The following is a 24465-nucleotide window of genomic DNA, read 5'->3' on the forward strand; positions in this document are numbered from 1 at the left end:
ATTACGAAGATATATAAAAAACAAATAGAGTATATTAATCATAACATTAATGCATAAATTCTTTACAAATTTCAGTGGTAAACAATATTAATTATTATTCTATCTTATTATTCTATCATACATCGATTTGATTCGACTATGCTATGACAGATTTTATTATACATTGTCATTTGCTTGCAGACGATTGATAACCACAATCTCGATTTTCATCTGCTCCACTATTATTCTTTGATTTATTAGCTATGTTTGTATGCCACCATTGATTATTTTTTCTCAGTTGATTTGTTATGTATTCCATCCTGGGAAACCACCAAGAATTGCCACACACTGAAGTGCGACGTACAGATTTAATCGGGCATATAGACGATTTCTAAACATACAAAAGAGAGTTGAAGTTTTTTCTGTATAAAATTTTCTATTACAATTAAGATTTTATGGTTGATATATTAATATTAAAGTTTATTGTAAATATGAAAGAGGTACTTTTTATGATACATACACCTAAGTTCTGTGTCAAATATGAATATCCAGTACTTTTAGTATTTTTTCCAATTGTTGTTCTATGTACTCTTTTTAATCTTTGTCCTAATATATTGTTCACTCGTCTTAGTTCCCTGATTTTGATTAATAAAGTTCTACAAATGAAAATTTTTAATTAGATAAAGTTTAAATTAAATATTTTCATTTTAATTAAATCGATTGTAAAATATAAATATTTTTAAATCTTTTATAATAGATAATTACTTCTTTTCATGTCCAAATTGCTGTTTAAATATTGTTAATTGCTGTTGCTTAATATGTAACTTTGAAACAAGAGTTTCAACAAGCTTTCTTTGTTCTTCCATCCATGTACGAATACATGAGACCATATATTGGGATTCATTGCAAAGTTCTGACCTGTTTACTACTGTTTCAGTTAATTCTGCTGACACACATGCTAAAGACTTGTCTTTTGATTGACATTCTTTTTTCAACTCCATCAAAGATTGGTGCATGTTATGTAACTACAAACAGTTACACTTTTAGAATTTATATTGATCAAAATAGATGTTAATATTAACAACAGATAATAGACATATCTCACTTGATTCGCGAACTTGTAGTTGTCTTGTTCAAGTGAAGTTTTCTGTTGCAAAAGAGAACAGTTCTCATCTATACATTCTTGCAATTGTTGGGTCAAATGACAATTGGAATTGTCCATTTTTATATATTTTTCTTGCAGTTCATACAACTGGTAATTTGATATTAAATAGTAATATTATTAAAAATATATTATTGATATTTAATTTAATATTAACTTACATCTTGCTGTGCAGTTTTCAATTGATTGGAAAATGATTTACACATATTTTGTGTTTGACAAAGCTCAGTATTTTTTGAAGATAATATTTTTTTAGTATCAGTTGATTCTTCATCAAGTTCACATATTAAATTTTCCAATCTAGCAATTTTTGATTCAAAATTTGCAAGCTTTGAGCAATAATCTTTCTCCTAGCAAAAATATATTTATGAATGGTAAAATATTTTTTTTATGGAAATGAAAAAGAATTATGTATAATGTTATGATTACTGCAATTGTTAATGATTCTTGTAGTTCTGCTTCTCTTCTTACAGATTGGATCAAGTTCTCTTGAGTGTTATTATAATCCTCAACTGTTTTATAATAACTGTCTTTTATAAAAGATAATTCTGTTTGAGTTTCTTTTAACTGCAATAAAAATGGTATATTATGATTTTATTAAAATAAAACACATTATTTTTTGTATATTTTTAAAACAGTAGAAATGGATGCGCGATTTACGAGTACTGATACCTTTTTCCGTAATAAATAAAGATCTTCTTTTGCTTTAGTTTCTAATGCAATGTTTTCTGTTTTCAGAATTGAATTCTCATTCTGTAAATATAGTAATGTATTATTATATTATTATGTATTTTAGACATATTACAACAAAGTACATTTATAATTGTAACATACTTTTAATACTTCATAATCTGCTTGTAATTTTGCCATATTATCTGATTTATCTTTGAGTAATACTTTTATTGATAAAAATCTGTCTTTAAAACTTGTAGATTCAGATATGTATTGTCTAATTTGTTGTTCAGATGTATGTAATTTTTCTTGTAAATGGTCTATGGCTTGAGCTTGTTTTCTTATTAGAGATTCATTACAATCAATTTGCTGTTTTAGATTTTGTATCTAAAAATAATGCCATTAGGATTAGTATTAATATTTAATATATACTTGTTTGTATATTATATACTATAATATACTTTATAAATAATGAATGTGATACACACGCGCGCGTGTATATATATAAAATTAGTCGTAATTATCAAGAACATTCTTCCTTTTGTTATATAATGATTTGTAAATTAACGTTACTATTACCTCCTCTTGTCTTGTTTCCATATCAATTACATATTTTTTAAAATTAATTTCTTTTTGTTTAGCAATATTTAATTCTATTATTAAATCTTCAAATTCTTTGGTTTGTTTCTCTAAATTTATCTTTAGATTTTGGTTTTCAGATTTTAAACAGCATTCAAGATCTTTTATTTCTTGATCTTTTATTTTCAATTCATTTTTATATACAACTAAATCTAATTTGTATTTTTGTAATTGTTTGTTTAAATTTTGATTTTCTCTAATTATAATTTCAGTCTGAGCTTGTGATTCATGACTTTGATGAAATGAATCTTGCTTATCTAATATTAAAGAATCTTCTGAAGTTCGTTTGCATGTGAGATTCTGTGTCATACAACTCTTATGCTCAATATCCACTTTACATTGACAAGATTTAGTTTCATACATTTTTGTTTGTTTTTTATCCTTGGATAACATATTTCTGTAAGATCATATCATAATATAGTTTATTATTAAAAGTTAAAAGTATCGTGAAAAAAATAAATTAGACAAATCCTTTAATACTTTAATTCTTGCAATTCCTGATTTGTTTCTTTCCATAATTTTTTTGCAGTAATGTACTTATTTCCCAAAATAATATTTGTTTGCATTAAAGTATTTATCTGTAAAGGAAAAAAACTTAAATGTCTAATTTAATATAAAGAAAGTTGATATGGAATTTTAATCAAGTGCAAACATAAAAAAAGATTACCTTGTATATTAATGCTTGAAAATCATTTGTACAAAGCTTCAGTTGATCCTAAAATAATTAAATAAAATTAATATGTTTTTCATAATTAGTTTATTAGTAAGAATAATCATAAGAATCTATTTATGCATCTTAATACTATTAGGTTTGCTATAGATCTCACTTGCATTAATAATTTCTATGATAATAAATTTTAAACACATAACATATCTTTAAACATTAATAACTTTATAATTTATTTAAATCACAGATATACACACATTATGTTATATCAGCATGAATCTTAGTTTTGTTATACCTGTATTATGCTTAATATGGAACAATATGTAGTATGTAAAGAAGTAACTACTAAATGTTTATCATTAATCATGTACTCAATTTTCGATTGCAAAGTGTCTATGGCATCTCGTTGCAATTCCAACAACTTTTCTTGTGCAGCAGCCTTAATTAAAAAAATAGCATATTAAAATAAATTCATAAAAATATTATTCTTAAAAATATTTTAGAAACTTATAAGAGATAAAGATTGAAGTTAAATATTAAACTTACTTCCGTGAAACAGTCGCTATATTGAATCTGAGTTTCGTCAATAAACATTGTTAACAATTGAATAGTTTCACCTTTAACAAAAAGCTGCAAGAAAATTAACTTGCAATCAGTGTTTTATCTATGATTTTCCAAGTGGTAACGATTATAAAATTATAAACAAAATAAGTATATTTCAAGTATAATAAAAGCAGAATAATTCAATAATCAGCATAGTTTATAATATAGTTAATTAATAATCATATACTTATTTGATAAGCATTTAAGAATTTATATATATTATTGGAAGTAATAAGATGGGTATAATAGTTGGATAAGATTTTACAAATACACAACTTTTATGCAAATTGTAATATTATTTTTAAACGCATTGTTAATTTTATGTTATTCTAAATAGAATAATACATACCACATGCATCGCGAATATCATACCAGACTGACTTTCGTATCATCACGCTTATGCACTCACAATTAATTGCCAGAGGTATTTCCGGAAAGAGCTAATAGGAGTTTTACACTTGCACATTAAATATAGCAATGAAAAACTCAAAAAATGATTATGTCAAAAAAAATAAAATCGCTCGGATATGTCTCATATGTGTAAATTATTGTTTTAATTATAATATTTGAAAAATATTTACAATGATAATTAACATTAGTACATACATACATAATTATATGTTTTAGCATACTGTCAAATCATTGTTCAATATGTTTATAAAAGCAATTTAAACGTCATGCACATTCCCGTGACCGAATGTTGAAGATGAAATCGAACTCCACAGTTCGCTCACATCACTTACTGCTTTATGTCCCATACTATCTAAGCATCTTTTGGCTTCAACCACAGCATTTTGCAAATGTCCAATTGTTTGTGCTTGAAGTTCATTCTGTATAGAATGGAAGAGATAAGCATGCAATATTAATTTTATAAATACATTATTATTTCCATATATTTTAGTAATTTATATATTAGTAAAATTGAGAAGATACAAACCTGTTTGGATAGCTCTTTTTTATCCTTCTCACATTGAGCTATAATACAATCCTGCATATTAATCTGGAAAAAAAAAAATAATAAAATTGGTACTACATAATGAAGTATAAAAATATTTATATTCCACATACCTTCATTGATAACTCTTGGAAATAAGAATATTATTCGTGCTTCGTTGATTATTTATAATCACTTTTTAAAAACAAGATATAATATCGCGAGTACAAAAGTTTTCAACTTTTAATTCTTATTGACAAAGTGATATTTTTTTTAGAGCTCAAAAATAATAAAAAATTTGGAGTGTGCACTTGTACATGTAATCTACTATTAATGTATTTAAATATTTTTGTATGCACATCAACTATAATTTAATTGTTTCATAAATTAATTTTTTCAAATTAGTTTTATTTGAATATAATTAAAATTGTTAATCTTAAGTATAACTTATAAAATAACAAAAGCATGTAATGCTTATAATATTTATGAGTTTTCTCATGCTTATAAAAATGTAATTAACTTACCTTTTCTTGTTGTTTTTTATAGAGACTCTTCAGTTCATTTTGTGTGACTGCTATAGAATCATTTTGGATCATAACTACTTGATTCATATTTTCTAACTGAAATAAAAAAATATGTACATGTATATTCATATATATATCTATAATATAATTTGAAACATACTGTTATTTATAACGATCGATTATAAAATATTACTAAGGTATTTGGTATTTTTTTTTTTTTTTTTTTTTTTTCAATAAAAATAATCTTCATTATATCAATTTAATACTTACAAGTTTGTCCTTAGAACATAATGTGTTTCTAAGATTTTCAATATCTCCATAACATTTTTCTAGTTGTCCTTCGTATCTTCTTAATTTATCGATAATTGTCATTACCAAAGTTGTTGAAGTACAAGACTGAGAAGATCCTTCACACATCTACAGATTATTTCTTTTTAGATATTTCTTGTTATTCTTATAAATATAATAATAATATTAAATGTTTTATCTAAATAATATAAAGTAATGGAAACATCCATTTGATTTAAACATACCAGAACTTTAAGTTCGCATTCGACATTTTGAAGTCCACTTTTTGTTGATTGTACTGCTTCTTGTAATATATTAACAAGCTGGGATGTACTCTGTATGGATTAAAAGGTTTTAATTATAGACAATTAAGTATCTCATTTAAAATGTTTCATTATCTATTTTTATAACAATTCACATTATAAATTAATTGTTATTAGATGATATATTATAAATTGATAATTGTTAAAAATTGATTACCTCTTGTTTCAATTGATATCCACAACATATAGATAATTCTTCTGGAGTACATTCTATATGCTTTTTTATGAAATGAAAAATAATATGTATTCATTATTCGTATATATATTATTTATATATATGTGTGTGTGTAAGTCTCTTAAGATGAGATGTTGGAATATTTCATATTTTAATATTTCAGTATTTTTTTTATTTGTTTTACTAATTTTATATATGAGGAGAAATTAAGTTTCATGTAATTTCATCAGTTTCGAAAAAATGTTGGTGAACTTTATATTATAAAAAATACGATTTTCAGAGAAAAGTTTTTTCTATCATATTGGCTACTTTAAAACAAATTTATTTTCTTTCTTAGATTTTCTTTTTACTATCAAAAGTAATTGAGATATTCCAATATGCAATCCTAAGAATAAATAAAATCATTCATAACTGCTTCTTACAAAAGGTTCCAAATGTTTTTTTGATTTTTGAAGTTCTATTTCATTATTATCTAAACTTTTCCTAAGTTTTAATTCTACTTCCTTCTGTATTTTAATCTGAAATTATATAAAATAATGAACTCTTAATACATTGTTGTCTCATATGTAATTTGTATTTTTATAATATATACTATATGAAAGAAAAAAAAAGAAAATTAAATTTATTACTTACTATATTTTCTAATTCTAAAATTTTTTTTTGATAATCTATACTATCAATAGAATAGGAACGTCTATAATTTTCTGCTTTCATTTGTACAGAAGATAATTCTTTCTCCATAGACTCAATGCTATTTTTCAGAAAGTTGTTGGCTTCTTGTTTACATTTAGTCTGATTATATAACAAACAATATATACATTATTACGAACAAATCTCTCTGCAGATATCAATATTAAAATCTCTTAACATAGCACACTATGAAAATCAGCATTAATAATAGTTAATAAAATGTTAAGTTCATAACCTCATGTTGTAAGATGCGAAGCTGCTCTTCCAAATCCATTATACGACACTTCCATTGATTTATTTTATCGTCAGATTTTGTTTGACATATTTTCTAGAAATTAAAAAATAAGCATTTTATTGGCTATATAAATTATTATTTTTATACTATTTTGAACATAAAAATTAGCAGAAATATATATATAATTTCATACCTGTAATGTTTTAAGCTTATAATCGTCATATTCCTTTCTTAATTTATGTATATCTTCCTTTGCTTTTAATAATTCGTTAATTGTCTAGAATTTATATTATAGATATTAAATGTAAGCAAAATTGTTCAAAAGTTAATCTGAGGATAATAACCAATAGTGTAATATATACTTTATATATTTTGTACTTTACCTGATTTTGGCTTTGGAAATTTGCTGAATGTTCAATGAAATCATCCTAAAAGAATATTATGATATTTCATTACTATGATATTTCTTTATGATTACTACTCTTGCATCAAAATAAAATATATATATATATATATATATATATATATATATATATATGTATAAAACCTGTTCTATTGTATTCCAAAAAGTTTCTAAAGTATCTTGCATCTTTGTATGTGCACTATCAATTTCTGCTTCAAGTCTTCCTAATCTTTCTTCTTTTTCACAAAGAACTGTTTCGTCCATTTCGTTACGCATTAACTACAATAATTTGATAGAAAATGAAACATTTCAATAAACAAATTACAAAAAATTATAATACGTACAATTGTACTCATGTGTTTCTGCAAATCTTGGAAGGAACATGTTGTACAACAAAGTTGCTCTTTTAACTCCATTGAATTGGATACAAAAAAACATTCCTAGAAAAATATATATAAATAGATAATAAATATAGAATTTTGAATGGTTAATTCATTTTGTTTTTCTTTACGATTTTTATTTACATATTAATTATTAACTTTATCCTTGAATGATATTTACCTGATCTTGATGCATTTGAACATGGTTAACTATAAGCTCGATTTTGTCAACTACAAAGTTTAATAAATCATTACATGTGCATGTTTCTACACATTCAGGTAAATTTTGATCCTAAAATGAATTTAAAAAATAAAAAAGAATATTTCTAAATATATAATTTACAAATTATAGTTATAAGAAAAGAAAAAAATTTATTGTATATCTGTATTCTTCCTACCTTGATTTTTTGTTGTATATTATTTACATAATTAAATAACTCGGACTGAGCACGAATAAATTCATTTTTTATATCTTTTAGTTTCACTTTCTCAGTTGTAATTCGTTCAATATGTCTTGTCCTTTCTATTTCCTAACATATTAAAAAAAAAATGTCATAAAAAGAATATATGCTTTTATAATGTAACAAAAGGTAATTTCATCTTACTTGTAATTTTAATACATTAATTGCTTGTAATACTGTTTCTCGCAATCGTAGTAAATGTTCTTGAGTATCTTTGACCATTTTGTTTAGTTCAGTGTACTATTAATATCACAAATCATGTAAATTGTAATGCATTTTGTAATGATTTTCAGATTTACAGCTTAAACTAAGTATATTAATAATGTTATATGAGTAATATAAGAATATACTTTTTGATGTTGGACATCAAATGAAGAAAGAATAGTGCTAATTTCTTCACGAATATCTTCTGTTGCTGCTTGTGCCTCAACAGTGCATACACGAAATTCTTCCATTAATTTGAATTGTTGAACAATAATTGGATTTGACTATAAAATATTAATAGAAGATAATAATAAATAAATATGTAAAAATAATAATTTAATAATTATACATGAAATTATAAAATACTTACTGTAGCCTCCTTTGACATTTCTGTAACATAATTATTCATTCTACTTTGCATCTATAAAGATAAAATAAACAATGTTTATTTACTACGTTATTATATATTTAAAATATTATAGATATTTAATGTTTGTACCTCATTTCGTTTAGCAGTCTGAAATAAGAAAAAATAATATGATCATATAAATTTTTTTTGCATAAAAAAATTTTTTATGCTTAATTGTATGTACTATAAAAAATTAGTATTATATGCGTAAAAAATTATACATACAGCATATTCCATAAACTCAATCGCTTTTTTTTTTTCTTTACATATTCTGGAAATATTTTCAATATTCTTCATTAACTTCTCTGTTGTATCATACATCCACGTATCTACACTTTTATCTGTATCATGCCTCTGCAATCAAGAATATTTCATTATTGAAGTATCAATTGAAATAAAATTATACTTATTACAAAATACAATATAATTAAAGTTAGTTATTCAAAGTTATTAAAACATAATACATACAAGCTTTTCATTTTGCAATGCATCATGCACGCAATTTAATTGGACTTCAATATTTGCTACAAAAGGTTGTAGATTTTCTTCAGTTTGTGACTGCAAAAAATATACTTTCTATGATCCAAATTATTATTAACTTTGTCAATGGAATTAATATGTAAAATTAGATGTCAATAAACATTTTTCCTTGAAAAAGAATCAATGCATTATTCTGTTTATTATATTTATTCAACTGTAAATTATTACAAATGCACTGCATTATGTTGTATTATATAGTTAGGAATATATTATATTAAATAATTTTGCTTTTATAATTCATGGAATTCCTTATAAACACATGAACTCTTCTTTTTAGCATTCTGCAATATTATAAATACTGAAAAATGTTTATTAATTATAAATGTAAAATAATAATATTTCATAATCAAATAGACATATACATTCATTTACTTGATTAGTTTCAATTAAAGATTTATAGTTTAAATATTAAAATAATATACACACGCGCGCGCGCGCGCACGCACGCATATGCATACACAAAATATTTTCTTTGTACGTTATTTTAAAAAAAGACCTTATTTCATATTTTATATAATAATGAAAGTTTAATTGCAATTGACTTACTCTATCATCTTTCGAAGTTTTAGAAATGTTTAGGATCGTTTTAATATTTTGTATGTTTTTATAAGCAGTCGTAAAATTATGCTCACTCGTCTGTAAATATAATTTTGTTCTATCATATTATAATGATATATAGTTGTAACATTGAATTATTAACATATATAATTAATAACTTCATGAATTATTAAACTGATCTATACAATTTAGATATATTTTGATCATTTGTTAATTTACCTCAACATTTTTCTGTTTTAAGTGTCGTACGATTTTTTTTAACTCTGTTTTTAAATCATCAAGCTTTTCTTCCTCTTTTTGTAATAATAAGTTTGTTTTGGAAAAACACATAAATATTTTCTAAAAACGAAATACTGTTTATGTTATAAATATTATAAATAATATAAACATGTCAATTTTATAAAATTTAATTACATCGAAAAATATATACCTGATATGAATTACTTGAATTACTTAAGGATTCTGTATCCTATAAAAACATTATTATTATATGAAATATATAATATAAGTTTTAAAACAGCATACCTTAACTCACCATTATATAAGCATCAGCATCAATTTGATCTTTCAGTGAAGAGTAAATATTCTGAAATCATATAGATAGAAATGATTTCTCTTTTTTGGTCAAAGAATATTTTGTACAAATAGAGAAATATATAATTAAAATTATATCATCAAGAATAAGGCAACCATGCTGAAAATTTTATATATATGTGCGTGTATATATATATAATATTAATTATTTAAATATATAATATATATTTTCTATTATGATGCGTAAAACAAGATTATGATTTTATCATTTGCTCAATATGAATAGTCATAGTTACTTGTCAGAAACACTCATGATTTAGGCCAAATTATTGTTTTTGCGATTGTGTTGTGTAATAGATGGTGATATATTTCTAATGGATTCCACAATACTTTCGTCAATGTTACGTCGTCTTCTGCCTTTATCAATTTCCCTTTTGTATATTTGTTTAGAAGAATTGTCTAGATTAGTTATTGTATTATTTTGTGACTGCGAGTCAATAATGGGTGTATTTGCAATTAGTTTTTTATGATGTATTAAAGTATCAAAATTATTATATGGAAAAGATATATGATCTTTATATTTGACAACTTTATATAAGTAACATGGTGTTATAATTTTATTGCATAACTTATGAGAAAATCTTATATTACCATTAGCATTGAATTGTTGATGGTAATTCGACATGCAACGAAGATGAACAGGAAATGAAGACTAAAACAAAGGATAATAAGATAAAATATCCAGAATAAAATATTGACTGAAAGTATACCTTCAATTCAATTTGTTTCTTTCTCATTTTTTTTATAATATCATCTTTAAAATGGATTTGCATATTAGCATAACGATATTGTTCTTCTAATTTTCTGATTTCTTGGCTCAAAAACATTATTAAATTATGCTTTTTTGTAATTTCTATGGCTAATGATTCATGTGTTTCCATAGATTCCTAATAATAGCATACATAAATGATATGATAATAAAATTTAAAGGAGCATATGCAAAAGTAAATAAAGCAAACCTTTTTTATACAATTCATTTGAGATTTTATTTCCTCAATCTCTTTATCTTTTTTTTTCAACTGAAGTTGCAAATGTGTCATATTTGTTATATCTGTTTCAGTATCTTGTAAATGCTCTTGAAGTTTTTTAACTTCTAAACCATTATCAATATATTTACTTTCCACTATGTCAGCAACTAAGATTGTCTGAACAGCAACAGAAATGACAAAACTATCTTTATATCAAAGATATATAGAAACAATACAATGAAAATGAAAATATTAAATTTTATTATCTAATTGTAATATATTTAATTCTTTTAATATATTTTGTTGTAATATATATTTTTACTTTTAATTTCTATTTCAGCATGATTGCCTATAAAATTGTTAACCAACTATTACTAGAAGATTAGTTTATATCTATTATACACATCAATTTCTTCAAATATGTATAAATAATATTTTATATATGATGTACATGTAAAAAAATACCCATCATTGTTTCAATTATTATCCCAATTAATAAATCATATAGATAAATAGAAACTTACATTATCAGAATTTGTTGGAGGTGATGTTGATCTAACACAGATATGATTGTCTTCCTGAGATTTTTGAATAAGTTCATTACTACAATTCTGAACATCAGAAACATATCTTTCTTCCTTTGATAATTTTTTATTAAGCTCAGCATTTTTTTCTTCCAATTTACTTTGATACCTGCATAATATAATTAATGTATATAATGTGCTTATATCACAGCTATTTATAAATAATAAAAAAAAGAAGCATAATTTATAACAGACAAATTCTCCAGCAGTTAAACTTTGTAAAACGTTTCATTCAATTCATTATTATATGTACTTACATATAAGCTTCCTTGTCTTCCAGTTCTGCCACCTGCTGGTTAAAAAGTGAATTTTATTCAATTTGCATTTGTTTCTATTTTGAAAAATGTATGCAGTAACATAACAAACATTCTTTTTAATGTCAAAACTAAAACATTAATTAAAATAATATATAAATTATAATAAAAATTAATATAAGCTAATTGTTATATTTAAGAGGATAAGTATATTATTTTGATTATTATATCATATTTAATTTCTAAATAATATGTGTCTTTAATGTTTGTATTAAAAATGATCTATTTCAATTATGAATCAATACTAATTTCAGATACAAGAATGCTTATTATAACAATACAGTGGTTTAAATATTTTTTACTGATGGATAAATGAGAGCCATTGTAAAAAATTATGTTTTAATTCAAATATACCTTTGAATTTATAGTGTCATCTACACTTGTATTTACTTGGGCACATACACAACTGTAACAAACAATAAAAACAATAAGAAAAAAGCAAATAATAATGAACAGTTATGTAGTATATTTTAGAGAAATAATAATTCTATAATTGTAATTTAAAGTTATAATTATTTTCAGTATTTTCTTTCAATTAGTGTTAATATAAATTTTATGAAAATAGATAAAAAAAAGCAAAAGAAAAAGTTATAATAAAAAACGAAAGTATGCATATCACAAGATATTTGTACAATGAAACTTTGATTATCTTTCTATCTCTAATTTGCTGTTAATTACCAGGATAATGTTTTTATGATTCATATGTTGTCTATGCCCTTAATCTGTAATGAAAACATACTTATAGGTCTATAATATTTTTACTATTTACATTCTATTATCTGATTATTTTTCGCTTGATTATTTTTACTTGATTATTCATCATATTGTTTGAATTCTATATTCTGAGAGATAATCAAAGTTGTAAACTCATAAAAATACATGTATTATAGGATTGAAGATATATATATTTTTTCTATATATATATATAATTTTATATATATATATATATATATATATTTTATATATATATATATATATATATATATTTTATATATATTTTTACCTTTTTTATAGCTCTTTCTAAGTTTAATATAAATAATATTAATGTCTGATAATTAAGAACAATTAATTAGAAAGACTATGTAAAAGAATATTATAAATAGATTTCATAGAAAAAAGAATAAATAGACAAAAAGTAAATTCTCTGACAATGCACTTACTAATACTAGAAAAATTAAAGAAAAGATATATTAATCTGAACCTTTTTTTATTTATACTTACTTTAAAGGAGTAGGAATATCATTAGGATTAATGTAATAGAATGTTATGCCATCAAGATTCCAGCCATTATCTGTTTGAGCTCTTTTAAGCAATTCTAATAATCCTTTGATATCAATCCACAGAAATTCTATTTTTTGACGAAGGTTCTTTTCATCGTCTTCTAGTTCTCTGATGCGATTTGAGAGTACACTTAATTTCTAAAGTAATATTAATATTTTTATATCATATAAGATTACACTATATAAATATATATTAAATTACCTCCTCTGATTGATCCGTTAATAAAATTTTATCTGAAACAACTTTAGATGACTGCTTTAATTTTTCTTCTAATATTTTAACTCTGTCACTAGCAGTTTGTTCCAGGTCTTGTACAGTATTGACTAACATAATATTCTGTTCACCCAAATCCTTAATCCATTCCGTCATTATTTTCATTTTCATCTAAAATTGTATACGCTTGTATTATTTTCTTTTTTTTTAATTTTTTAATGATATACAATGTACAACAATTTTTTCTAGAAAATAGTAAAAGCTTGAATCCTGTTAAATAATTAATCTGACAAGTACATAAACTGTATTTTACAATGAACAATTATGACCATATTTCAGTTGATAAATAGAAATAATTTGTCAAATATTATAGATAACTAGAAGATTGGAATATAAAAATGATTGGAAATTAAATATATAAAGTTCCATTAACATCCGTATATTATAAATTTTGAATCTATTTAAAAATATATTATATTAAGAGAAAATGTATGTATGTGAATCTTTAGTTTGCTCATTATTATAAGTCATAAGATTACACCTTGCATATAGGCACAAAATAACATATTTAACTTACTGATACACGGTCGAATTCATTTGCCGATTCCGAATCGACCTTTTTGATACGAGCTTCATATAATTTATGAAACTCATCAAGAATCTGTAAGCTTTCAGTTTCACCACAAGTTTCTCCCGTGTTTTCATTAATTGCTGTGCAAATTTGCTCTCGCTTTGGCAAGACAGAGAGATTTGTAGAATCTTGGACAATATTACTGACCGTATACATGGCACAATTAAATAATTGTACATTAAATAGAATTATTAACACCTCAATATTCTTAGAGTTAAGATCTTCTTATACCCAGAGGTGCGGATAATAAAAATAATTCTGATGCGGTAAATAATAACAAATTAAATCGCCATTTTTTATGTATGGCGCGAGCAAACAACGGATGCTAAGGAGAACTTTTTAAGAGTAGATAATTGTAGGTAGCAATTACTCTGTAAAAATACTTTTTTCGAAATCATTTATAAACGTTACATTGACCTCTTACGGGCGAAGTTACATCAAATAATCTCGATGATCGTTAAGGTAGAAATCGAATATTTAAAAAACGATGTATCATAATAGGTCGCATTTTGAATTCAACAAATACATTTATACGTTTTTTGATTGTTTATAAATATAGAATTACTACGTAGTAACAAAAAAAAAAGAAAAATCGTTTTAAATAAAAAATGAATTATTATTCTCATGGTAAAGTAGAGAATAAATCAACAAACGATAACTTCGGCTAAGTTAAATATCAATATAGAGGGCCTTAGTTCCAATCTTGTAAAAAAAAAAATTATTTTATCTTTATTTCGTTAACGTTAGATGGCGCAAGTGAGCTAGGTTTATATAACGAGGCATATGATCTTGAGAACCATTTAGTTTCTGAAGCGAATATGGCCGGGACGTTGTCCAGGGATATTGTTAATTGTTTATATAAGTTTTAATATACATATATAAGAATTATAATAAGATCACGAATTAAATACGTTCTTTTCGTGTACTATACCCGAAACAAGAGAAACTGAAAAAGCAATCCAAAGCGTTACGTTTAGATTTATCTTTTAGTGTGAAAATTTCTATCTCGGGAAACGTGGTAGTGATACAGGCAAAAATGCCTCTTACAGCTGAAAAGACGCAATTCTTAGGAAAACATTTTTGTATGAAAGTCATATTCTTAATAGTAAACACATATTCGATATATAGATAAATGTTCGATGGAATTAGATAGGTTAGAGTATAATAGGTTAGAATACAGTAGGTTAGTGTACAATAATGAGTTCATTGAGAAAAGACTAGAATTTATTAAAGATGTAATAAAATTTGTTGATTTTCCTTATAAGGAAGTGAGTTTTATTTGTAATAGCTGTTTAAAAAATTATTTTATAATCATTAGAATAAATATGAAATTTTATCGGATTTGTTTAAATTTTTATCTTAAGATCTTGTAGATTATATTAATATGTTTCATAAGGATTTTTTTTTATCTTTTTTTGATAGATTTATGGATAGTTTTAGTAAAGAAGTTACTTTGGATTTCATTGCGTCGAACGATCAAAGCAAAATATCATAGAATATTTTAGAAGATTCAAATTTAGTAATATTTAAGATAATGTATAGTTATTTGAGTCAACATAATTGTATATAATTAAGGAAAGATTATCAAAGTATTAATTTTAAACTAGTTAAGTAATTAATAAAATTAATTAACAATGTAATAAAAACCATCAAAGTATTATTTCTTAAAATAGTAAGAGAAGAAAGAAAAGGAGTGATCATACCATTGCCAATATATGTACATATATGATACTAAAGAAATGTAATTATAGGTTTGTTACCAAAGAACTTATTATACGCGTCTATATCAACCGATGGTTTATTATTCAGGTTTGTAATTTTAGTTAAAAAAAAGGAAATTTGTTTTTAACTGAAAAAAAGAAAAAAGAAAAGGAATCTGTATTCAATTTTTATATTAGAAATTAGATTGCTTGAGAAAGAGAAAATTAATTTTTATACAATATATTAAAAACAAATATATAGCATACAAAAACGGATAAAGATACATCATTAATGAAATACATTGATATATACAAGAACAATATACGATATTAATGAAAATAAAAGTATATCCAACATTATAAAAATTAATTGGTATTAATTGATTAGTTAAAAAGTATCTTCGTACTTTGCAATACTTATAAAGTATTATTAACTTTCGACTATCACTTTTAACCTAAAAGGACAGATACGTAGTTAGAAAGCGCAGTTAGAATTTGTTATTATATACAAATAATGAATCCAAATTCCCTTTCCCCATTGCCAAAGAATACTATAATAATCTTTCGGATAGCAACGTAATAGATCATGCGTAATATAAAATGTATATTATGATCGAACGTCGCAATTAATCGAAGAATCGAAAGAGATTGTAGAAACTGTGTATGTACGTATATATACACACATAGTAAGTAGGCTTTCTCGAAAAAAAAAAATTTGTCCATGGCGGCGTAAAAAACTTTGAAAATAGTGAAACAGTTATCGGATGATCAGTCGTTCTTGAGAAAGGATACGAAAGAAGGCAGGAAGAAAGGAAGGAAGGTAGAGAGAAGGAGTGAGTAACGTGGTAGGAGGTTGGTCGCGATTGAATTTCAGTCGAAGCGCGCCAGGCAGAGCGAACGTGGGTCTCGACTGGGCTAGTCTTCTTTTTTTCGTGTTCTATTCTATCTCTTTCACTGCGACTGCGCACGAGGAGAGCGCGAGTTTGCTGCTCGGCCTCGGTAAGCGCGTGTTACGTCGCGCGCGCGCGCGCGCTCGCGCGTTCTCTCGATTCTCTCCGTGCGTTCGCGTTTCATACCGAACAGCGTGCGGTATCTCTCCTGCATCTTCCTTGTGATATTCCGGACGACGAATAGAAAAGAAAGATAAAGGAAAATAAGTGAAACTGGTGCGGTGTTGTGAGGTGTAATGTGTTGTGTTCGTTACTCGAGATGGATGCGTTTCGAGAAGCGAACGAGAGCGTGTCTCGTACAAAGAATTCGTTGGTGTGATCGTCTAGGAACAATTTTGATTACGAGAAGAAAAGAGAAGCCAAGTTAAGCGAGAATGGAATTTGGTGGTTACAAAGGGACCGGATCACGCGTCAGGATGCGTCGACGTGCAGAATTGGGAAGACGTTTAACAAGGAGACTCTCATTGGTCGCAAAAATGCCGGCTGCCATTCTTAACAGAGCAAATCCGCCCGAACTTAGATCAATCGAGATCACTGCAATCGCACCCGACAAGACTCAACTCGCGGTAAGTTTTTATTATCATTTACAAGTCCTTCACCGTCATTTTTCTCCTTCTCCCTCGATATGTATTTCGTTTATAAAAGAATAGAGAAAAATGTCGTGCGATTCTCTTAAAATCTCGTATTTTATTTTTTAAAGAAGAACACGTAGATAATTCAACGATCTAAGAATAAACAAGGTTAAATATAATCGTTAAATACAATTAGTATACGATGCGAAAGGTTCGATTCCTTTACATTAAAATTTCTCTATAGCTCGCTTGTATATATATATAAACAATGTTAATAACTATAATATATAATAAACAATTGTATATATATGTAAAAAAAGGCATAGATACGTGCAATGTTACTTTTGAGAAGATAGAATCTTCAGCATCGTAACAAATTTTATTATTTCATTTTTATAGATTTCATATAAAATACATTCATGAGTTTAAGGTTATAAAATAATAGTCTTAATGGTCTACGTAAATATTACGTAAATATCTGCGCAATATATTGTAACAATTTCTTGCGAAGTAATTGTTTACAGTTTTTATTTTTATTCTCTTGGCTCGTACGTACATACGACTTTGTTATTCTTTTTTTTTTTTTCTTGTCGATTCGCCATCTTTTGTTTTATTCTCTTATCGTACATATATGCATTACATTCTATGAAATATTACGATACATATGTAGATGACCCTAGATACTTGTTCTTTACGTAAAGTAAAACGTTGTAAAAAAATATCAATACACGATCGATGTTTATCTTTTAGATTTATCAAACAAAGTTCGAAAGTAAACGAGCTTAACGAATCGGACCAAAATAAAATTTCTCAGTTCGTTTTATCAGCTCGTATAAATTATTTCGCGGCGACTGTCTTTCTTCTTTACGTAAAAATTCTAACGATCCTTAATTTCTACTTTGAATAGTATTATTTACTTTTGTACGATCGTATATATTAAAAAAAAAAAAAAAAAAAAAATAGTTTTAAAAAAATTAGTATAATTATAATTATCGGAGAACAATCGGGATGATACTGATTAAAGAGAACATGAGTATTCGTGTTTAATTTTATTACGAAATATTTTAATGAAACACGGTATTACTTGAAAGCAAAACAAATTGGAAATAGTATATAATGTTATATATAATAGTGCATAATGGTATATAATGTTATATTAAAGTTATCTCTATAGAAAACTAGAAACAGCAGGACATACGTATTGATTGAGTTTTACGGAGTGGTTTCGCGGTGATATTGAAGTCATGCAGAGAGCTTTCACCGATGTTCTTACGTCATCTTTGAAGAAAGGTGACGACTCGTACCAGAGCGTAGTCGTCGCAAATATTATTCTTATCCATGGGAAACGTATAAAGCTCGAAATAAAATTAGTCGTGTACGAGTTGTTTTAGAACTCATTTGATAATATATCGATCGTAGACTGGGGATATATTATCCTTGTAGGACATAACATTATTTAAAAGCATAAGCCAATTAAGGAATTACGGAGATAACGATGCGATCGTTGCAATATATATCAAAGAAATGTCTTATATTTTTGTTGGTCGTGTTAGCAGTATTTAATAGCAGTTCAGAAGCACGTCACCTATTAAGGTGCATTATCGATCGTACAATGTATAATGTAAATCGTAAGGAATATCATCGTATCGGTATTGCATTACAATCGTACTGTAATGCAATTTCAATGATTCGGTTGACAGATTTAAGCGAACGAGTGCTACGGGATAAGTCGAAGAAAAAAAAGTGTTGCGGATAGTTGCGTGCAATACAGAAGAAAAGTTCCAAAGGCCGAGATTGAAATGACGTTACACACACACACACAATATATATATATATACACGTGTAAAATTCTAGATAACTATAGTAGAGATCCAGTTACAGTACCTTCGCGGTTATTTGCTTATGCAATAGCGACTACCGTTTCGAACATAAGGTTTCGTTAAATCCATCGAAATTTAAATGACACCGAACAAAGTTCGAGAAAAATAAGTTTATTCTTTGCCGAGGCACTCACTCACGATTACGTTCACAATCGTTAATATCGCCGTTGTGTTTGAAATGCAATAAGAATGTGATTCTATGTGGTTGAATATCTCTCTTAAACGAATCACGTGTTATTACACAAAGACTGATTTAACAAAGTCGATTTAATCAAAGTCAATTTGAAAATTAACACGGAAAGGATTCATTTAAGATATACGGACGATATTGGATTAGCCAATAAATAATATCGACATTTTACAGTTAAATAAATAAGATGGAATATTTTTTATTAAACATTCTGACACACATTACTCATCGATCAGTCCGATATATACAAACTGAAATCACTCATAAAAAATTGAATAAGCGTGTAACTCTTATTTCAAACGCGTTTCTCGAACGTAGTTTTAGTTATAGACGAAATACGCGTATCTCGATGCAACCTCGTGTTTTACTCTCTAAGGAGTGACCTTTCCTAGCCCTCTTCCTCGAAATGCTGCTCGGTACTTCATGCTAATTCTCTTTCCGTGTAGCTTGATCGCGTGTGTTCGATCGCGATACGGCCATCTTTTCGAGACATATGTACATACGTAGACATTCCTGTGAGAGTAACGTACTCGGGGAGCTTTTTATGCGAGTTAGTTGCGTTTTCCATCACGTATATAGTTAATCTTTTGTAGGAGAGAGACGAAGCTATTCCTTTCTCTCTCTCTCTCTCTCTCTCTCTCTCTCTCTCTCTCTCTCTCTCTCTCTCTTTCTTTCTTTCTCTTTCTCCACCCGCAGTTTCGAGTACGTATACGATACCACCGATATTCGGTTCAAGAGCTATCGAGCTTACGGTCTCCCGTAATGGAAACACTCTGTGCAATATCGAAATACGCGCTCCGCAAGTTGTAACCTTACGCCATGTTTCTTAACGTATTGCTGATACAGGATACGCGCTACGATTCGTGAACGTCGCGAGCTCTGTGCTGCCGACAATGAGTCATCGTAGATATCTGCTAATTCCGATACCACTGCTCTCCTTTCTATATACATTATTCGATCCTGCTCTCACTATAGCACAGACTGGGAATTATTCAATTCTAAAAGACTGTAGGAATAATTTTTTCATACCATCTAAGTTACCTTTCGACTGTTAAGGGTGGTTAAATGAAATAATAAGTTCATTGCAATCGTAACAAAAATGATGTTGTTCGTCGAAACGGCAATTTCGTTTCTCGATATGATTGAATTTCTTCAGCTGGTTTGGTATACTTTAAGTCGTCGTGTTTTACGATCGAACGAAGCGTAGAAAAATGGATGTGAAATCTACAAAATCGTGATTTAAGGCGACGACCGGTTTTATTCGATCTCGATTGGACGATACTTAAAATTGCATTAGGATACATTTATTGAAATCAAAATCAACTTCTCAAGATATATGTATGCATATATGTTAAGTATCATCCGCACATGGTTTAGAGAGCAGATAGCTGTGCGCATATCTTCGTACGCATCGTTGCATTGTTTAACAATGACGAACGATCGAAAACGTCCTTCGATAGCTAATAATAAATTTTTCTCTTCAAGGACGTCCAACTCGAAATTACCACTTAGATTAATGTCAAAATTATTATCTCTATATAAAACGTATCATTGCGGGGAGGTTGAAAACATTTCACAGATTTCTACTACGAAATCCTATATATTCTGATAAGAAAATTCTAATAAAAAAATCGTAATTACGTTGAAAGCAAATTGTCAAGATTATTCGTCAGTATTAAATCATTAAATAAAAAACAAAAAAGTCTAATGTAAGGTAAAAAGTTAATAAAGAAATAATCAGTTTATGAAATTGAGGACGTTTGAACGAATGCCTCGATTCTTTTTTTTTTTTTTTTATTATTTCGTAGCTATTTTGCAAGTTTTCAAAGTGATAAATGAACGTATTGATTCGTTCGTTCGAAATTTGCATTTGGTTCGCATTGCGTTCGCGTTCACGTTGGACGGCACGCATGAAAGCGCAGTCGCTTGCTTTCAATTCTATTCTCTTGACTCTGTTTAATCCGTATTCCGTAGCGTAGTGATAATATGCTGGATCGTGTTGCGTCGTTGGCATCGGACGTGGTATTATGTCGTGCGACTATCGACAGTCGGTAGGCGGATTTTTATGTAAATCAATGGCGCATTTTACAAGGCCATGAGCGTTTAATGTTCATCGATCGTGCGGAGAAGGAAAACGCTTCTCGATAATAGTAATCGAATAATTTACTATCAATAATATTAATAACCATCTCGAATAATTTATTTATGAATATATCGTTTATAATTTGTCTATTATTCGAAAGATTCATTTCTTTTGTGAGAACATCTTCTTGTTATCGTATCGGTCTTTTTCAACCTACAGTTCTTTTATACATTTTTGTAGAAATAAAAAATGTACAAAACGTTCAAAAAAAAATATCGAATATCACTTAATTTTATAAGAATGTATGTCACGAAAATAAGGTAGCGTTTATTAAATGTCACTTCTCTTTCCTTTTTCTTTTCTTTTTCTTTTCTTTTTCTTCTTGGAGGGTGGGGCGAGCATTAATGCGATCACGAAGGAGAAAACCGTAAGAACGGACAGGTAGAAATCTGACATGGGAACCCACGCGTTTTTTATATTCAACGTTGATGACATCAGTCGAAAAGCTTAGGAGGATATATCGTACGATTTCTCGAAGGTTATATCGCTATGAAGCGTCCCATTATATCGCGATTTTAAATCGTGGTTCGCGACCGTTTCGGGAGTCGGCGTTAGCATCGTCGGGAAAAGTAGGTGGACGAGAGACGCAGAGGAAGATGACGTGGCGATGTCGTTTCGCTCCTAATTCTCGTGTTAAATAGCATTGCTATCATAAGTCAAGGATAATCAAAAGATAGTCAGACAGACGAGTCGCAAATAATTCGGATAGTCGGGCGAAAGAAGGGGTGGTTGGGTGGCTGCCTTTCAAAAGGAAGAAAAATCATTTTTATCATGAGATTTTTCATTACGATAATATTTTCTACGGGTACTCGAAAGTATTTTTGTATTTTTTTTTTTTTTTTTTTTTTTTTTTTTTTTATACGAACACAATACGTAGAATTATTTTTACGTATGCAGTTAATACGAGACAACAACGAACATCCTCTCGATAAATCGTTTCGATCGAGACGATGTTGTGGAAGATATTGAACCGTGTTTTTCTTAGCACAGCTTCATAGGAATTCTCGACGAGGTTCTTTCTGATTGGAAAGGATAGTTTTCGTGTCGGATGTTTAATGCATCGCGTGCATTTCGTTCCGCACGCCGAATGTCGATTTTTCATCATACATGTTTGTTCTCACGAATCGCGAGATAGTCGTATAGCTATGACCGTTCAATATTTAGCATATATTGGATATGTCTGTTTAAGATCTTGGATAATTTTGATGTATTTATTTTCCATAGTTTGAATCTTCGAACGCATCTTATATATTTCTTACATCGTTCGATGGAGAGATTAATATAAATATATAATAGAAAGAGAATTCTATGAATTTTTTATTATTTACCTCGTATGCGTCCGTTAGAGATAGAGTATACGTAAGAGCAGCATCCTGTCGCTCCCAATCTCATTACAAGACAATGAGGAGCGTCGTTACATCTATCAAAGCGGAGGCATTCTGTCACGAGGCGGAAGACTATTTCGTCCGGCCGAAAGGAGGAGCAACCGGCTATTTCGACGTTACGATTAATTACACTCGGGAATTCTGTTCGTGGAGAAAGGTTCAATGAGACAATGCAGACTTCTAATCGCATTCTTCGCGATTCCTTCTTGTTTCTCTTACGTTATCGAACATATTTTCCTATTTATTCTATTCGACGTATTTATCCTATCTATAAGAAAGTGATACGATAAATAACTATGAAAAAGCAATTGCAATAACAGTGATTCGTGGAAATGATAAAGAAGATTGCAGAATAAAGGGAAATCATACAAAAAGGTCTGTGCAATTCTAAATTACGCAATTTAGATTGAACTTTATGATTTTGATTTGATAACAAGAGCAAGAGTATGTGAACGTTTTCTTTTTCTTCTTTGATCAAGTGCATGCAAGAGAGCTCTTGAGGATAAACGTAGAAGAAGGTCATATTAATCGTTGCAAGAGAATTTCCATAGACTTATAGTACGCTCGAAAATATTAAATTATATTGTGTTTTATTATGGTTGATTATTGATACGTTTATAATTTGAAGTAGAAAAATTATTAATAAGGGAGATATGACATATAAACAGGGATTGAATTGAGAATATGCCGCCATCTTGGCATGCCAATTTCTTTTGTATCAAGTTTAGAAGATATATAGATTATAAATGTAACAATAAATAATCAAGTATTAATCTTTCTTATATTAATATTTCTTATATAGCTTACATATTTGTCAAGGTACGAAAGTAGTGATGATCAATACTTATCAATTCTTTTCGATATATTTATACATTGTTTCACATATATTTTTAATAAAGATAGCAGAGCAAACAATTTTGCGATAAAAATTAAATTTCTTTTTTACACTGATATTTATTAAAAGTAAACTATATTGTAGTTTGAATTTTAGAAGTAGATTAAATCATTAAGTTACATAAAATATATGCTATGAGATAGAGAAAGTTGATCGTGCTTAGATTACTTTAGTCATGTTCTAAAAATACTTAATACATGTGGTAAAAATACATAGAAATAGCGGAAGATGGAAGCTTCAACTTACGGAAGTAAGATATCCTCTTAATCTTTCTATTTTGATATAATAAAATTTATAAGAAGTAAATGCTTTAAATGAA

The 24465-nt window shown here is 27.3% G+C and overlaps 2 protein-coding genes and 1 long non-coding RNA gene across 4 annotated transcripts in view; 1 reads left to right on the top strand and 2 right to left on the bottom strand.

The window, feature by feature from the left end:
• Positions 1–12: 12 nt before the first annotated feature.
• LOC122628579 (centromere-associated protein E-like) lies at positions 13–14853 on the bottom strand. Its single transcript, XM_043810995.1, has 47 exons — positions 14378–14853; positions 13789–13971; positions 13528–13724; positions 12661–12712; positions 12250–12284; positions 11933–12101; positions 11400–11585; positions 11151–11327; positions 10703–11092; positions 10382–10432; positions 10277–10315; positions 10066–10119; positions 9835–9924; positions 9217–9306; positions 8974–9102; positions 8839–8856; positions 8710–8760; positions 8486–8623; positions 8280–8375; positions 8073–8204; positions 7856–7966; positions 7639–7734; positions 7439–7573; positions 7275–7319; positions 7085–7168; positions 6892–6984; positions 6600–6758; positions 6389–6484; positions 5949–6008; positions 5714–5803; positions 5451–5597; positions 5181–5276; positions 4660–4722; positions 4466–4552; positions 3666–3749; positions 3415–3558; positions 3120–3167; positions 2933–3030; positions 2393–2849; positions 1976–2200; positions 1814–1894; positions 1571–1708; positions 1303–1491; positions 1085–1231; positions 745–1004; positions 500–635; positions 13–370 (listed from the first exon to the last, which is right to left on the bottom strand). The coding sequence occupies exons 1-47, from the start codon at positions 14585–14587 to the stop codon at positions 167–169; spliced, it is 6060 nt and encodes a 2019-aa protein (XP_043666930.1). The 5' UTR covers positions 14588–14853; the 3' UTR covers positions 13–166.
• Positions 10277–10737, bottom strand: LOC122628931. The gene is made up of 3 exons (XR_006327144.1): positions 10677–10737; positions 10382–10432; positions 10277–10315 (listed from the first exon to the last, which is right to left on the bottom strand). It is a non-coding gene; the product is annotated as an uncharacterized LOC122628931 (long non-coding RNA).
• A 1647-nt stretch (positions 14854–16500) lies between the features above and the next one.
• The window catches only part of LOC122628954 (rho GTPase-activating protein 20-like), a 52819-nt gene continuing 44854 nt past the window's right edge, over positions 16501–24465 (top strand). For both annotated transcript variants that reach the window (XM_043811876.1, XM_043811877.1), the window contains exon 1: positions 16501–17647. In XM_043811876.1, the coding sequence (XP_043667811.1) occupies positions 17456–17647 (192 nt within the window). In that variant the 5' untranslated portion in view covers positions 16501–17455. The remainder of the gene's footprint in view (positions 17648–24465) is intronic.

Source organism: Vespula pensylvanica, chromosome 4, assembly GCF_014466175.1.
Source record: "Vespula pensylvanica isolate Volc-1 chromosome 4, ASM1446617v1, whole genome shotgun sequence".
NCBI classification, from domain to species: Eukaryota; Metazoa; Arthropoda; class Insecta; order Hymenoptera; family Vespidae; genus Vespula; species Vespula pensylvanica.